General features: G+C 38.8%; 1 protein-coding gene across 7 annotated transcripts in view; it reads left to right on the top strand.

The window, feature by feature from the left end:
• GOLGA5 (golgin A5) overlaps positions 1-16,500 on the top strand; it is a 51,216-nt gene that overhangs the window by 17,861 nt on the left and 16,855 nt on the right. For 5 of the 7 annotated variants that reach the window (XR_014260612.1, XR_014260613.1, XR_014260614.1 and 2 more), the window contains exons 7-12: positions 751-921; positions 3,360-3,488; positions 6,450-6,548; positions 11,131-11,356; positions 13,590-13,695; positions 15,678-15,741. Coding sequence is in view for 3 of the 7 variants with exons in the window: in XM_082449914.1 (XP_082306040.1) it covers positions 751-921; positions 3,360-3,488; positions 6,450-6,548; positions 11,131-11,356; positions 13,590-13,695; positions 15,678-15,741 (795 nt within the window). In the remaining 4 variants the exon portion in view is untranslated. Of the gene's footprint in view, positions 1-750; positions 922-3,359; positions 3,489-6,449; positions 6,549-6,739; positions 8,971-11,130; positions 11,357-13,589; positions 13,696-15,677; positions 15,742-16,500 lie in introns of those variants that run through there. The other 2 variants (XM_082449915.1, XM_082449916.1) reach the window with 2 other exon arrangements.

Genomic DNA, 16,500 nt, shown 5'->3' with positions numbered 1-16,500 from the left:
CCTTATCCACCTCCTGGTAACTGGCTCTGGACTGCCCAGTACAATTCACACATTTTAGCCTGGTATCCGAAGCCCTCACACACTGGTCCTGACATTCTGTCTGAATGCATCCCAGGATACTCTTGGGCCCTTGTGCTTTTTCATTTTATACTTTGTCCTCTGTTTTCTCTCCACCTTTTAAAATCTTAGCCATTTTCCAGGACCAGTATAAGAGCTATCTTTCAAGTAAAGCCTTCTCTTCCCCAGAAGTGTTTTTTTTTCTGCTCAGAACTCTGCAGGTAATCTTACTATATAGCCTTCTCTCAGCTTGTGTTTATTGCCTTGTATCGGATATTTGTCACTTCTCTTTTAGTTTATAAGGCAGAGGGCACTATCTGGAGTGACATTGTCTTTATTACATGGGACACGTAGAATAGTGCCAAACCCATTGTAGGTTCTCCATAAATATTTGTTGAGTGGAATGTGATCGTGGCGGGGGGGGCGAAGTATAAGAAAGGATGAGAAGAAAGTATGAGAAGAATCTTGTTAATAACAAGTTATCAACAATAACATGGTCCTGGGGACTACAGTCCAAGAACACTGTACAGCAAAGCTCTGTTGCATTTTTATCCCTATGGATTTAACATTCTGTGGACTTTCTCTGGTGGAGAATATAATTGGAATATTCCCGTAACAGTTTAATTGGTGTGTGGTAGATGATATTCAGTGTACAAGCTAATCTCTGCTTTGCTATTCTTTGTTTTATGACAGTCTAAAGAAAAATTGATTAACAGCTTAAAGGAAGGATCTGGTTTTGAAGGCCTAGATAGCAGTACTGCAAATAGCGTGGAACTAGAAGAACTTCGGCATGAGAAGGAGATGCAAAGGGAGGAAATACAGAAACTGATGGGTCAGATACATCAGCTGAGATCTGAATTACAGGTAAGATTCATTACCGTTCAGCTTCACAGACAGCCATTTACCCTCAGATATTAGTAGCTTGAGACATGATGGATTCTGTATTTTGGGGGAAGGGTATCGGTGAAATAATGTGTGAAACTTTGGGAATATTAGTTACCATATAGAAGTGAATCTAAAGCAATAGGTTTCTTGTCCATTGATTGACTTAAAGTTACAGGAATAAGAAAGATAGGTAACTAGATTCATTCATTCAGCAAATACTTACCAGGTATTTGCCATGTGCCAGGCATCTTCTAGGCTTAGAGCTATAACAGAGAACCAGACGATCTTCATATTTATGGACCTAACATTCTAGTGGTTAAAAACAAATTAGATTTGGGCTTGTTTCTAAAACTAGAGTGTTGTCTAATATTAGAATGGGCTTAGGGATGATCTTTTATAGTTTCATGCATAATCTTATAATTTATAGTTTGTGTAATTAATATATTTAATCTAAAGGTAAAATTGGGCCACTTATTTATCTTAAACATGGGGTCTTTGACATAGGAGGGGGTCTCTGAGGATGGGAAAGATAAAAGTGTGGGGTAATGAGCCTTCTGTTCTTAAAAAAGAAAAACAAAAACAAACCAACTTTCTGCCAAGAATACTTACCCATGCATTGACTTAGGAAATTATTGATTTGTAAGATGTACATGAACAACAGTGGCAAGTGTGGAAGTTGTGAGAATGGGCTGGCTTGTCTGGGGCATGGGTTTGACTGTCAGATCTAGATGCAGATCCTGTATCCTGGCTTTGGCACTTAGTAGATGTGTTACTTTACACCAGGTACCACATCTCACTGAGCCTTAGTTTTCTTATCTGTAGGTTGCAGATGAGAACAAGGTTCTCTTGAGAATAAGGTATACTATGTATAAAGGGCCTAGCATTGTTCCTGACACATAATAGTCTCAGTAAATAGTAGCTGCTATTATTTCTGGGGTTTTTTCTTACTGTCCTTTAAAGTGTAGGATCTTTTTTCTCTAAATGATTTTGAATTCCAATGACTTCAGTCCCATGAATTTGAAATTGAATAAATGCTAAACTTTTTCATACCTATTCCGTGTCTTTTGGGTGAGATTATGAAAAATATGATTTGTTTTACTTTAATATCTCATCCCTACCCCGGCATCATTGATGACATTGACACATTTTCCTATCCTTTCTCAAGAAGTTTATGAAATTGATAATAAGGACTGTAGGATTAGGGCTGGCAAAATGGAAGAATTGTTAATTATAGCAGCTGTCATTTGCTGAGCACTTCATGTGCCAAGCGCTACACAAAGCCCTCGACATATGTCCTTTCATTTATTCCTTACCAGAACCCCGTGAGGGAGATGATGCATTCTCATTTTACAGTTTGAAGAAATTTAGGTACAGAGAAGAAAAGTAACTTGCCATGACTCGTAAAGTAGCAGAGCCAGGATTAGAACCCAGTCTGTCTGATTCCAGGACGTGTATCCTTAACCACTGCGCTTACTGCCTATCTCTTGAGAATTCATTGGATTTAGTCAAATTGATAACAAAGATTAGTCTACTTTCTACTCACCCTGAAAATGGTAGGGAAAAATAATTTACCTTATTGCTGTTTTCCACTAAGTCCACAAAGTCGTGTGAATTTAGAGTATTTTACTGTGATTATCTGGGAGTATCATTAATCTATCAGTTCTTTCAAACCATATGCGAAGTGCCAGAATTTGTGGAGATGAGTATATAACACAATGTACCAAAAGATAAAAAGCAAAGTTAAGATGCCAGTTTTTGTTTCATGTAGTACTGTATGAATGGACTTGAACTTATTAACCCATAGAGGGAAAATACAGAAACCTAGAGCAATGTTCTTTGCCACTAGTGGATTTCACAGATATCTAGAAGCTGGTTTTTGAGTTTGAAGAAGTGAGAATAGCGACACCAAGTGAAGAAGTTAGAGTGAGAAATATGGGAAGATGTGAAAACAGATAATAGTAATAGAGCTAAAAAAGAAATATACTAACCTCAGGTGATATGAGAGAAGTTATTTTTACTGTATGTTACTGTATGTTGATACCCACACATGTACAAAAACTAATTATAACCTGCAATTTCAGGGGACTAAGGCAGTGAAGTCCTTTTTGATGTTACATTTCTATTCTTGAAATTGTTGCTTTTGAATAGAGAGATACGTCTCCCAGTGAGCCGCTGTCTGCTCATGCGCATTAAACCAAATGGTTTCTGCTGCGGCATCCTGTTCATTTCTCTCACCATTTGCCGTGTTACGTAATGAAGTGCCAGTTTTTGTGCTCCTTTTAGTCTGCGTCTGTGTCTCATTCATCTTTATCCCTCCAGTGCCTGCTGAGCCCTGTTCACAGCACATGATGATCACTCAGTAAATATTGAACTGAACAGTTCATTATTGCTTTCACATGTACGGTTCATCTTTTTAGGATACGGAGGCTCAGCAGGTTAGTGAAGCGGAATCAGCAAGAGAACAATTACAGGATCTGCAAGACCAAATAGCTGGACAAAAAGCAGCTAAACAGGAACTAGAGGCCGAATTGGACCGACAGAAGCAGGTAAGGATTTTAGATTGATGATTACCTAGGAAGACTGTCCACTAGCGGTCATATGAGGAGACTTCTAGTAAAGCAGCGTACTGAAATTCTTAGAGGATGAGCTCAGAGGTCCCTCCTACCTTATTACTAACCCACCCTCCTCGTTGTTTGTTTGTTTTAACAGGTGAAAAATAGCGACACAAAATGATTTTGAGACTTGCTTAATATCACACAGCTAATTAGAGAATAGAATAGAATCCAGGATTCCTGTCCCAGAGCCCAGAATTCTTTCTGCTGCTCTGTCTGTATTTTATTGTATCTCCTTGTCAGAGTATGTATGTTAGAACACTTGAAAACATCAGTTGATTTTTGTATTTTATCAGATTTTTACCTTCTAGAAACAGTAGCAACTTTTATTTAATAGAAATATAAATACAACATTAGTGCCATAATAGACTGCTTTTTCTGTTTTGAGAAAAAATGCTTATAACAGACTTTACTTACAAATCATGTTTAAAATTATATTTCATTATTCAATTAGCAGTTGCCTGCTCTCCAAGCTAAATTATTTTACTTTAATGTACTTATATGATAGTTTCAGTACTAACACAGTTAAACATGTTTACAGTCACATTTTCACAATAGGAATCTATATTTAATATTCGTAACATCTATAATTTACTGAGTAACAACATTGTTATAGGTACTTAGCATACATTATCTTATTTCATCTTCACAATAAAATCACTATTCTCTTCATTTTACAAAAGGGAAAGAAAGCTTTGTATATTTCTCAGTTCATCACTTATAACGTTTCCAGCTTTGCATATTTATATTCTTTAAAGATTTTTTTCATTAGGATTTATCATTTCTGAAACCGGTTCTATTTTCAGGGAAGTGTTTGTTTTTATTATGACAGTGATCTCCTGAGTAGTAAGAGAAAAATTCACCGAGTAACAACCTGTAGGGTACATCATAGGCTATCTTAGATAATTTGGTTGTAAGATTAGCTCTCCTTTCAGAAATTGCATTTTAATTTATTTAAGGAGCTAGTATATATTAAAAGACAAGAATTTGATGTTCTTGATGTTTAGTGAGAGAACTTTCATTTTATTATGGCTGATGGTTTTACACATGCACTTGCAGTGCCCTTTTCTAAAATGAGGGAGTGAAGTAGAGGAAAGTGGAGCTGAATGTAGCTCTAGGCTATTTATTTAGTAATCAGATGTTCTGGATGGGAAGTACTTAATCTTGGGATTAAATAGTCCTTTAAGTAATATAAGTAAATTTCAGCCTTAAATTTTATGCTAGCCTAGAGCTTAAAAGAAACTGGGCAGGGGCTTCCCTGGTGGCGCAGTGGTTGAGAATCTGCCTGCCAGTGCAGGGGACACGGGTTCGAGCCCTGGTCTGGGAGGATCCCACATGCCGTGGAGCAACTAGGCCCGTGAGCCACAATTACTGAGCCTGCGCATCTGGAGCCTGTGCTCCGCAACAGGAGAGGCCGCGATAATAAGAGGCCCGCGCACCACGATGAAGAGTGGCCCCCGCTTGCCACAACTAGAGAAAGCCCTCGCACAGAAACGAAGACCCAACACAGCCATAAATAAATAAATAAATAAATAAAATAAACCCAAAGTTTAAAAAAAAAAAAAAGTAAGCTGAAATATTTAGTTTAAAAAAAAAAAAAACTGGGCAAACCTTGTAAATTATGATTCCCCTCCCTAACCTAATTACCTTCCCATTTTCTCTTTTCTCACTTATCTCAGTTTTTTTAGTCTGTGAAATGAGCAGGTTGAACTAAATGTCTAAAGTAGTCTCTAGCAGTTTGATTCCCTATCACGTTACTTCTTCATACAGCTCCCTTTACTTTGCACCGTTAAGCATAATGCTTTTGAAGGTACTTAGTTAATGATTTACTCTTTCTTCCCTGGCATTGCTTTACTCTTTAATTCTGACCTGACTCTTACTGATCCTGTCCATCGTACAAACTAGTTTGGTGCAGTTGTTAGTGAATTTGGAGGTATTTCTTTTTTTCCTCTCTCTGTGTTTTATCAGTGATGGAGCAAAACATGTGCAAGATATTGCCTGATAAAAATAAGCCCGTGAAAAGCTGCCCAAAATCATCAGGGAAATGCAAATTGAAACCACAGTGAGATATCACTACATGCCCACTATAATAGCCACACTTACAGAGACTGACAGTACCAAATGTTGGAAAGGATGTGGAAGAACTGGAACTCTCTCATATTCCTGTAGGAATGCAAAATGGTACAGGTATTTTGAAAACCATTCAGAAAACAGTTTGGCAGGTTTTCTTCCTTTATGCTAGGCATACACTTATCATATGATCCAGCACTTCTGTTCCTACATTTTTCTACCCAAGAAAAATGAAAACATATGACCAATAAAGACTTGTGCTTTGGGACTTCCCTGGTGGCACAATGGTTAAGAATCCACCTGCCAGTGCAGGGGACTCGGGTTCAAGCCCTGGTCCGGGAAGATCCCACGTGCCGCAGAGCAGCTAAGCCCGTGCGCCACAACTGCTGAGCCTGAGCTCTAGAGCCCGTGAGCCACAACTACTGAAGCCCACACACCTAGAATCCGTGCTCTGCAACAAGAAAAGCCACTGCAACGAGAAGCCCACACACCGCAACAAAGAGTAGCCCCCGCTCGCCGCCACTAGAGAAAAGCCTGCACGCAGCAATGAAGACCCAACGCAGCCAAAAAATAAATAGATAAATAAATAAATTTATTTAAAAAAAAAAAGACTTGTGCTTAGGTAGTCATCATATACAAATTGATACATCATGCTGAAGTATTAACTTTTCATCAGATCCCTTGAAGTCTGTTCATTTACTCATTCGGTGTATACGCAGCACATATTGATCAAGTGCCTACCTTGTGTCAGGCATTGTTTCAGGTACTGGAGATGACATAGGGAGCACTAACTTAGCTTTTGTTTATTTGTGCCTCACTTTATAGGAATTCCACTACATGGAAGAAGATCTGTATCGAACAAAGAACACATTGCAAAGCAGAATTAAAGATCGAGAAGATGAAATTCAAAAACTCAGGAATCAGGTATGAAGCAGCATTCACAACTTGGGCAGAGATACCATTGTAAAACTACATTTTTTTCAGAGATACAGTAAGACTTTCTTTTCCCGTATTTTCACCTGAATCCTATTGTTGGAGTAGTGAGGTAAGTTATTTTCAATGTGATACAGAATTTTCATCGAATGCCATTTGAGTCTGCATTTGCTGTATTCTAGGGCTTGCTTCTTATACCGGTATCTTGTAACCAGTCACCCAAGGAGATGTGAGTTACTCCAGAATTTCATACCATCTAACTTCAGTGGTAGTTTTGCTGATTGCCAGTTTTATAATTGTGTTTTCCTAAGAAAAATCCAACAATACATTTTCTTATTAATAGATCTTTCATTAGAGTCACTAAGACCTTTTTATAACTGAAAATGTGAAACATAGAAAATAACATGTGCCTACCACTCAGATTTGCCAGTCTTTATCATTAACTGACAAAATTGTGCATTCACTTACCCTGTCATTGTACACTGTCCTTTCCTCTCTTATAGTCACATGATTGACTTAATAAATAATGAACTTATTGATCATTTAAATAATTTGCATAAAGATTGACTAGTTCATTTTTCAGTTAGGTGATGACTTTGTTTGAAAAGTCAAATAATTTAATTTTTTTAAGTTCTTAGACTTCTTAGTAGTCCATAATTTAAAATGTTTAAAAACTTTAAATTTTTATAAGAGTTGGGGACAGCTAACTGATTTTGACTGTGCCCTTCTCCTTCCCTTTCCTACATTTGTGAAATGATTAAAAATGGTAAGATGACTTGCTAACAGAAAATTAAAGAAAAGAAAGGAGCATAAACCACCAGTCAGTTTAATGCTTAGGTAAACATTCCAATATTTTAAAAATATTTATTGAGTACGTACTACGTCTAAGATATTGTGGTATTTTTGTTAATCAAGAATTAACCATAGGAGGTTATCTCTTAAAGATTTTTCATCTAAGTAAGAAGGAAGTTGTACAGTTTAAAAAGATATCAACCCCTTAATACACTGCAAACAAAACAAAACCCCACTCAATCAGTGAGTTAAGATATATACTGAATGAACAATAAAAAATGCTGTTTCTGCTTATCTTATTACCTTTGGGCCTCCTTGGAGAAAAATATCTTGGTTAAAAAATTACATTGCATGGGAGTTCCCTGGTGGTCCAGTGGTTAGGAGTCTGCCTTCCAGTGCAGGGGACGTGGGTTCGATCCCTGGCCGGGGAACTAGGATCCCACATGCTGCGGGGCAACTGGTCCCGTGTGCTGCAACTGGTGAGCCTGCGTGCTCTAGAGTCTGCACACCACAAACTAGAGAGAAGCCTGTGCACCGCGACGAAGAGCCCGCTTGCCACAACGAAAGATCCCATGTGCCACAAAGACACAACGCAGCCAGATAAATTTAAAAAAAAAAAAAATTACATTGCAGTTTGACTATTTTTTCATTCTTTAAAAACTATTTTATGGGACTAGATAAAAACTTGTGGAAAAAAATGAACCTTGATCTTTATCCCCTAGTTAGACTTGTAAAATTAACAAAAATTGATTTGAAATGAAGCTAGGCGTAAGCTACAGAGCTCCCACAAGAAAGTAGAGGGAAATCTTTTGCAATTTGGGAGAAGACAGATTTCTTAGGACACAAAAAGCACTAACCATAGACGGAAAAAGTGATAAAATTGGACTTCATCAAAATTAAAAATTTTTGCTCATCAGAAGACTCCATTACAAAAATGAAAAGAGGTCAGCAACAGACTGGGAGGAGCTATTTACAATACATACAGCTGACAGAGGATTTGTAACCAGGATAAGAACTCTTACTAAAAATAAAGAGATGCACAACTAATTTTTTTTTTTAATGGACAAAAGACTTGGGTAGACAGTTCACAAAAGAAGATTATGAATAGCCGAATAAGCACATGAATAGGTGCTCAAAATCATTAGTCATCAGGGAAATGCAAATTAAAACCTCAGGGAGATACAGCACTCCACACCCACTAGACTGGCAGAAAGTGAAAAGATTGGCAATACCACGTGTTGAGGATGTGGTGCAGTTGGAACTGTCATACTCTGCTGGTGGAAGGGTACGGTAGTACAGCCACTTTGGAAAACTGGCTGTTTCTGGTAAGATTAACAACATACATCTAACCTATAACCTCAGATATTTACTCAGTATAAGTGAAGCCATATGTCCACAAAAAGACTTGTACAGGAATATTTGTAGTGGCTTTGTTCATAAATAGCCCAAACTGGAAACAACTGAAATGTCTGTCAACAAGGACGTGGGGGCTTCCCTGGTGGCGCAGTGGTTAAGAATCCACCTGCCAGTGCAGGGGACACAGGTTCGAGCCCTGGTCCGGGAGGATCCCACATGCCGCAGAGCAGCTAAGCCCGTGTGCCACAACTACTGAGCCTGCATGCCACAACTACTGGAGCCCACGTGCCTAGAGCCCGTGCTCCGCAATAAGAGAAGCCACCGCAATGAGAAGCCCACGCACGATAAAGCGTAGCCCCCGCTCGCCATAACTAGAGAAAGCCCGTGCAGCAACAAAGACCCAATGCAGCCAAAAATTAATTAATTAAAAAAAAAAAAGTACATGGATAAACACATTGCATACTACTCAGCGATAAAAAGAAACAACTACTGATACAACAACATGGATAAATCTTTTTATTTTTTTAGTTTTTTAAAAAATAAATTTATTTTATTTTTGGCTGCATTGGGTCTTTGTTGCTGCATGTGGGCTTTTCTCTAGCTGCGGCGAGTGGGGGCTACTCTTCGTTGCGGTGCGCGGGCTTCTCTTTGCGGTGGCTTCTCTTGTGGAGCATGGAGTGTAGGCGCGCGGGCTTCAGTAGTTCTGGTGCGCAGGCTCAGTAGTTGTGACTCGCAGGCTCTAGAGCGCAGGCTCAGTAGTTGTGGTGCTCAGGCTTAGTTGCTCTGCGGCATGTGGGATCTTCCTGGGCTCGAACCCATGTCTCCTGCATTGGCAGGCGGATTCTTAACCACTGCGCCACCAGAGAAGCCCCGGATAAATCTTTTTAAAAGCCACATACAAAACTGATCATACCGTGTGATTCCATTTATAGGAAATTCAAGAAATGGCAAAACTAAATTCTGGTTATAGAAAGCAGAGCAGTGTTGTCTGGGAGTGATGGAAATATTCTATGTTTTGATCTGGGTGTTGGTTGCACAGTTAATAACGTCGAAACTCATTTTATACTTAAGATCTGGGTATTTCACTGAATGTAAATTTTACCTCAACTAAAAAATATTGAAGTGTGGAGTAAGTAGATTGGGGATCACAGTGCAATCTTAAAATTGAACATTCCTTTTTAATAGTAAGTAAATCTTAGTTTATACTCAGTATAATTCCATTTCGTAGTTACTTGTTGTAGACCTAGCCCTGCAATTAATTTGTGGGAGTGCTGTAAGCGGTTTAGAAGGAAGGAAGCTTGATGGATGGTAACTAGACTTATTGTGTTGATCATTTCACAGTGTCTACAAATTTCAAATCATTAAGTTGTACACCTGAAACTAAAAGTCAGCTATACCTCAGTGTAGTTTGTAGTTTGCCCTAGGTTGTAGCTAAGAAGTGGCAGAGCTGGGGTTTTCAACTTAGATCAGTCTCTCAGCCTCTTTTCCAGACTATGTTGATGCAGACAGTGATTCTTGCCCTCACAGAGCTGACTGGCAGTTTCATTGAGGAGGCAAAATTGTTACCATAGTGAAGATAAATGCCAAGATAGTCAGCGGGAGTCTAAAAGAAGGCTGAGATCAGCTCGGGCTGGAGTAGTTGGAAAGGGCTTCAAGGAAGAGGCTTTGAAGGGAGGCAGAGCCTGGAGAAGAGAAGGAGACTGGGTTTGCCCAAAAGGGAAAATTTGAACAGCAGAGCAGAGGCCAAATGGGAGCAGAGGAAGATGATACAGATGAGAGCAAATAGAAGATGGAATGAAGTTATTAAGGAGCAACTGTCAGCCAGACCCTACTAGGAAAATTCTCCTTTCATATCCCAAAGTACCATGTGCAGAAGGCACTGTTATCCTCACAGATGAGCAAACAGATTCGGGGAAGTGTAGCAACTTGTCCAAGGTCAGGTAGCTAGGAAATTGCAGCGCAGAGATTGTGGTTTTTGCACTGCACCACAACTGTTGACTTATGGAGGGTTTTGAATCCAGGTTGAGAAACTTGAACTGTGTCCCGTGTACCAGTGCTTTCAAATGTTTTTGACTGTGATGACATAGCAAGAAATAAAATTTAAATCACATCTCTATACTCACACACACTTACACGTATAAAACCAAAACAGAAGTTTCACAAAAGAATGCTCTCACACACTATATGCTGTGCCCTCTATGTACTATTCTGTTCTGTTTTTTTAAATGGCAACTGTGACCCACCAAAATTGATTTCATGGCCCACTAATAGAGTTTGAAAATTGCTTCTGTAGATGGTGAAAGAATCGTAGAGTTTTGAGAAATCACTTAATGCCACGGTTTACCTGTGGGAATGTAGTAACATGGTTTCTGTGTTGTATGCCTTTTGTTTTATGTAGTAATCTTATGAATACTTTGCCTTTCAGCTTACGAATAAAACTTTAAGCAATAGCAGTCAGTCTGAGTTAGAAAATCGACTCCATCAGCTGACAGAGACTCTCATCCAGAAGCAGACCATGCTGGAGAGTCTCAGCACAGAGAAGAACTCTCTGGTCTTCCAGCTGGAGCGCCTTGAGCAGCAAATGAACTCCGCCGCTGGAAGCAGTAGTAATGGGTCTTCTATTAACATGTCTGGAGTTGACAGTGGCGAAGGTAAAAAAAAAAAAAAAGGAATCTCAAAAGAATATTTCAGTGCCTTAATTTTCAATGTTGCTAATTCAAACATGATTTGAAAAGTTACAGAAAGACCATTTTTGTTTAAAAAGAAGCTTTGTCTAACAAAGCACCCACTTTTCTCAAGGCCTGGGCTATGCACTGTTTGATATGATCATTAATGAACTGGACAATGGGCTGATTACTATCTCTCACTGATTTTGAACCTGGAGAAGAAGGCCCAGGACACTTAACAGGGTGGTGAGGACAAATAATTCAGTTGAGAGGGGCTTTCAGGAATCTTAAAGTAAGACTTGCTTTAATAACCATAATTATGAATATTAAAGTTAATACATAGTCACATGAGTATATCCGTGCTCTATAATTTTAATGGAGAAATGTATAGATTCTCAAAATACATGATCAAGAAGAATGTTGAAGATTTTATGATAAGTTTCAACAGATCAGGTTTTTAGTCTTAGAACTTCATAACTACTTTGACTACAAAGTAGTCATTCAACAAATCTTAGTTCTTTGGCTTTAAATTTTTAGAACTTTTTTTCAAATAACATGTTATTTTATATATATTTTTTAATAAGACAGACTCACTATAAAAAGAAATGCCAAAAAAAGGAAATTAAAATCACCTGATAATCTATTGCCCTCAGATAACATTTTGGAACATCTTTGTCCAGACTTTTTTCCTACATATGTTTGCAGTACTTGTTTTATTGATTTTAAATTTTTTTCATATAAATATATTTTAATAATATATTTCATACAATAATGTATATATTGCTTTATAGAAATTTATCACATGAAAATACTGTAATTTGTTTAATCAGTTCCTTATTGTTGGAGATTGATAAATGATCAGAAATGGAATTGTTGGGTCAATAAGTACACACATTTAAAGGCTTTTGATTCTTGTTCCCGAAATCAGCAAATAATTATTAAGTGCCCACTCAGTATCAGGTGCTGTTGCAGAGATACAGTGGTCAACAAAAGAGGCCAGACTCTCTGCCCCATAGATCTCACATTCTGGTGTCGTGGGGGAATACAGAGGAGGAGACAGGCAGTAAACAAGCGGTATGAGCTGGAGATATGTGCTACAGAGGGAAATGGAGCAGAGAAAGACGTGCAGGGTGCCACATGTGGGGAGGGGATAGTAATTTAAACAGGGTAGTCAAGGAAGAGCTCGTTGAAAAGGTGGCATTTTATTAACGTCCCAAAGGAAGTCAGGTAGTAGACTATGAAGAGATCTACAGAAAAAGTGTTCCAAGCAGAGAGAAGTGCAAAGGCCCTGAGGCAGGAGTATAGCTGGCATATTGCAGGAGACCAGTGCAGCTGGAGTAGACTGAATGAGGGGCCAGAACTTGGAGGAGGCTGTTTAGGTCTGTATAAGGACTTTTACTCTGAATGAAGTCGGAAGCCATAGAAGGGTCTTGAGAGGGGTGACTGAGCTGACCTGTATATTTTAACAAGATGTCTCTGGCTGCTGTGTCAAGAGTAGACTGCAGAGAGCTAAGCACTGAGGCAGGGAGACCAGGGAGGGGCATGGTATTAACCCATGTAAGACATGCTGGTGACTCAGACCAGAGTGGGGATGGAGGGGGTGGGTTCAGGATTTATTTTAAAGGAAAGCAGATGGAATTTGCGGGCAGATCAGATGTGGAGTTTGAGAGAAAGGAGTTAAAGGTTTTGGAAAAGTGGAGTTGTGTATTGAGATGGGGAAAACTGCAGGAAGAGAAGGTGGGAAGCAAGGGCAGGCAATCAGGATAACAGTGTGCGGCGTGCCAGGTTGAGATGTCTACGAGACATCCAGATGGAAATGAAAGGGTGATCGGCCGAGCCTGGAGTTGGAGGCGGACTGGGCTGGAGATGCGAATCCGGGAGTTACCACCTTTGTAGAAAGGGTGTGCGCCTCACTCCTGCTGGCCCAGGAAGAAAGTGCCCATTAATGCTGCCTCTCACCAATACTTGGTAAACTCTGATTTTTGCTAATTTCATGGGAAAATAATTTTCGTAATTTTTAAATTTTGATTTTTGCGGGTATGGAAGTTTACATATTTAAACTTGTCTTTTTTTAATGTTTTCACCTTTGGTTATTGCTTAAAAGTTGACCTTGAGAATTTCTTCCATATGTAACATAAGGTATATTCAACTATAAAATTTTGTTAGAAAGTTGACTTTGGTGTCTGTACGTTAATTACTTATTTTCTTGTTTAAACAGGCACACGTCTACGAAATGTTCCTGTTCTTTTTAATGACACAGAAACTAATCTGGCAGGAATGTATGGAAAAGTCCGCAAAGCTGCTAGTTCAATTGACCAGTTTAGGTAAGCAGTGCCAGCACCAATGAGTGATGGACCATATTTTTGTAACATTCTCCAGTGATTTCAGTCATATAAGTCCTGTCCAGCAGAGCTGATATTGATTGATTGATTGACTGCACCATGTGGCTTGCGGGATTAGTTTCCTCACTAGGGATTGAACCGGGCCCCCTGCAGTAGAAGCGCGGAGTCCTAACCACTGGGCCACCAGGGAATTCCCAAGCTGTTTTTTTAAAAAATACTTATTTATTGGGCTTCCCTGGTGACGCAGTGGTTGAGAATCTGCCTGCCAATGCAGGGGACACGGGTTCGAGCCCTGGTCTGGGAAGATCCCACATGCCGCGGAGCAACTGGGCCCGTGAGCCACAACTACTGAGCCTGCGCGTCTGGAGCCTGTGCTCTGCAACAAGAGAGGTCGCGACAGTGAGAGGCCTGCGCACCACGATGAAGAGTGGCCCCCGCTCGCCGCAACTAGAGAAAGCCCTCACACAGAAATGAAGACCCAACACAGCCAAAAATAAATAAATTTAAAAAAACAAACAAACAAAAAAAAACATATTTATTTGGCTGCACCAGGTCTTAGTTGTGGCACGCGGGATCTTCATTGCAGCTTACGGGATGTTTAGTTGCGGCACGTGGGATCTTTTTTAGTTGTGGCATGCAGGATCTAGTTCCCTGACCAGGGATTAAACCCGGGCCCCCTGCGTTGGGAGCACGGAGTCTTAACCACTGGACTGCCAGGGAAGTCCCCCGAGCTGATATTTCAGTGTCATGAAATTGCTTTAAGAGGTCTGCCAGTGCCTGTATTTTGTTGAAGGTGTTTAACTCTGATCGTTTCTCTTCTTTCTATAATAAACTCTGTTTGAAAACTCATTAAATTTCATTGAGAAAGCCTCTATCATGTAAATGCATCCATTTGAATGTTTTATCTCCTTACTTCATCATATGATTAGAATAAAAGATGCCACTATATATAAATGAATAGTACTTATTTTCATATATATTTTATATATATGTTATATATATTTATAAATAAAACTTTTTATACTAGTAGTCATCCACCTTATAAAGAAAATGTTTTACCAGTATATGTATATAGCCTTGATAAAGTTCATATCTAAATAACCTACTAAACTCTCTTGCCTTTTAGTTTTTATAATTAAACATAGTTTAAATGAATTGTTGCCTAACAGAGCAATCTTTTCTTACCTTTCTGTGTCAGAATAGAGCTATGGTATTAAAAATGAGGATGATTTACTAATTTGGATTCCTGAAGCCATGAGCCTTGGATGCCATAGTCACTATCTCCACATTATTGAGCACATCTATTTCAACTATTAATTTATTCAACATACATATTAATTTTTAGAGAGCATATAGGCAAGGCATTGTGCTAGGGGTAAGGAAAGAAGCAGAAGGGCATAGAAGAAAGGTGTATCTGTACATGTATCCGTCTTAGGGAAAAAATGTTGCAGAAAGGCATAGTAATAGGTCTGGACATCGTAATGCTTCCCACTCTTACTTAAAGTGTTTACTTGAGTTTCTGTAGTTGGGAGCCTTTTAGAAGTATGTGTCCATGCTAAAGCTCCCAGATTAGCTATTTACAGGTTCATTCCAACTAGACTCTTTTTTCCTATTCATGTGTTCACACTTGCCTTTGGTTCCTAAAAGAAAAATGATTGCTAGAGGGACCAAGTTTGCTTTCTACAGTTGTAGCTGAAGAATTAAGAGGAATAGCTTGTGCTAAAAACTTAACAGTCAATCCCCAAATAATGATAAAAGTATTTGTTCACTGCTATGATATTTTATATGGTTATTTCAAGTAATCATTTAACAATCTACTATAAAACAGAAATAATCTGTCTTTTGTGGTAGCCACATAAATAGTTTAAATGAGTGAAGTCTTAAAAAACATGATGAGATATTACCACAGGAACATGTTTTGAGTGTAACTCTCTCCTCTCTCTCCACCCCTACCACTTGCACAGTATCCGTCTGGGAATTTTTCTCCGAAGATACCCCATAGCACGAGTTTTTGTAATTATATATATGGTAAGTAAACTTGTTTGCAAAAACAGTGCTACATTTGATTTTTAACTAGTTTTTTTCAGCTGCTGATCTTTTTGACTAAACTTTTAGCAATCAATTTTGAAAGAGAATAGAACTCATTTTTGGTAATCAAGATTTTTTTTCTTAAAGTATGCAAGTAATGTTGATCATTCATTATGTCTAAAAAATAAATTGCTTGAAGGCTTTTCCGACTAACTGTAGTGCAGTTTAATGATTACCTTTATTTCTAAGCGCCTCCAGTGATACAATACAAAACAATTGATTTCATTTTTATCTTGAAGTAAAGTTTAATTATTTCCGTGTGTTTTGCTTTATTTCCTAAAGGGATCTCAAAGTTGATGTATTTTCTTTTTTAGATTTCTTAACTGTAATAAAATGGTTACCATAATTTGGGATGCCGTGTCTTATCTTCTGTGAGCCTAAAAAGCCCACTGACTGTTCTGAGTGGGGATGTCTAAAAGTAGCTGAACTGAATTAAGATGGGCAGTTTTCTTGAGAAGAAAAAAAAGCATACTTAGAAATTTCCTTGTGAGCCACTAGAGGGAAGAGTTACTCCTTTAAACAAAAAGGTTTTAAGATGAGGGGGATGGGGAGAGCGAAAGAAAAAATATTGAATGGCATCAGAAAGGATTCAGAACATGCCCACATCTGGGTGGGGAGATTATGCGGAGCACAGGCACCCTCTGTCAGCATGAGATGCGATGTTGCACGTCTTGTGTGCAAGGCACTTCGTGATGGAAC

Source organism: Balaenoptera physalus (assembly GCF_965194825.1).
Source record: "Balaenoptera physalus genome assembly, chromosome: 2".
Taxonomy (NCBI): domain Eukaryota; kingdom Metazoa; phylum Chordata; class Mammalia; order Artiodactyla; family Balaenopteridae; genus Balaenoptera; species Balaenoptera physalus.
Note: the sequence above shows the minus strand (reverse complement) of the source record. Positions and strands in the feature narration are given on the sequence as shown.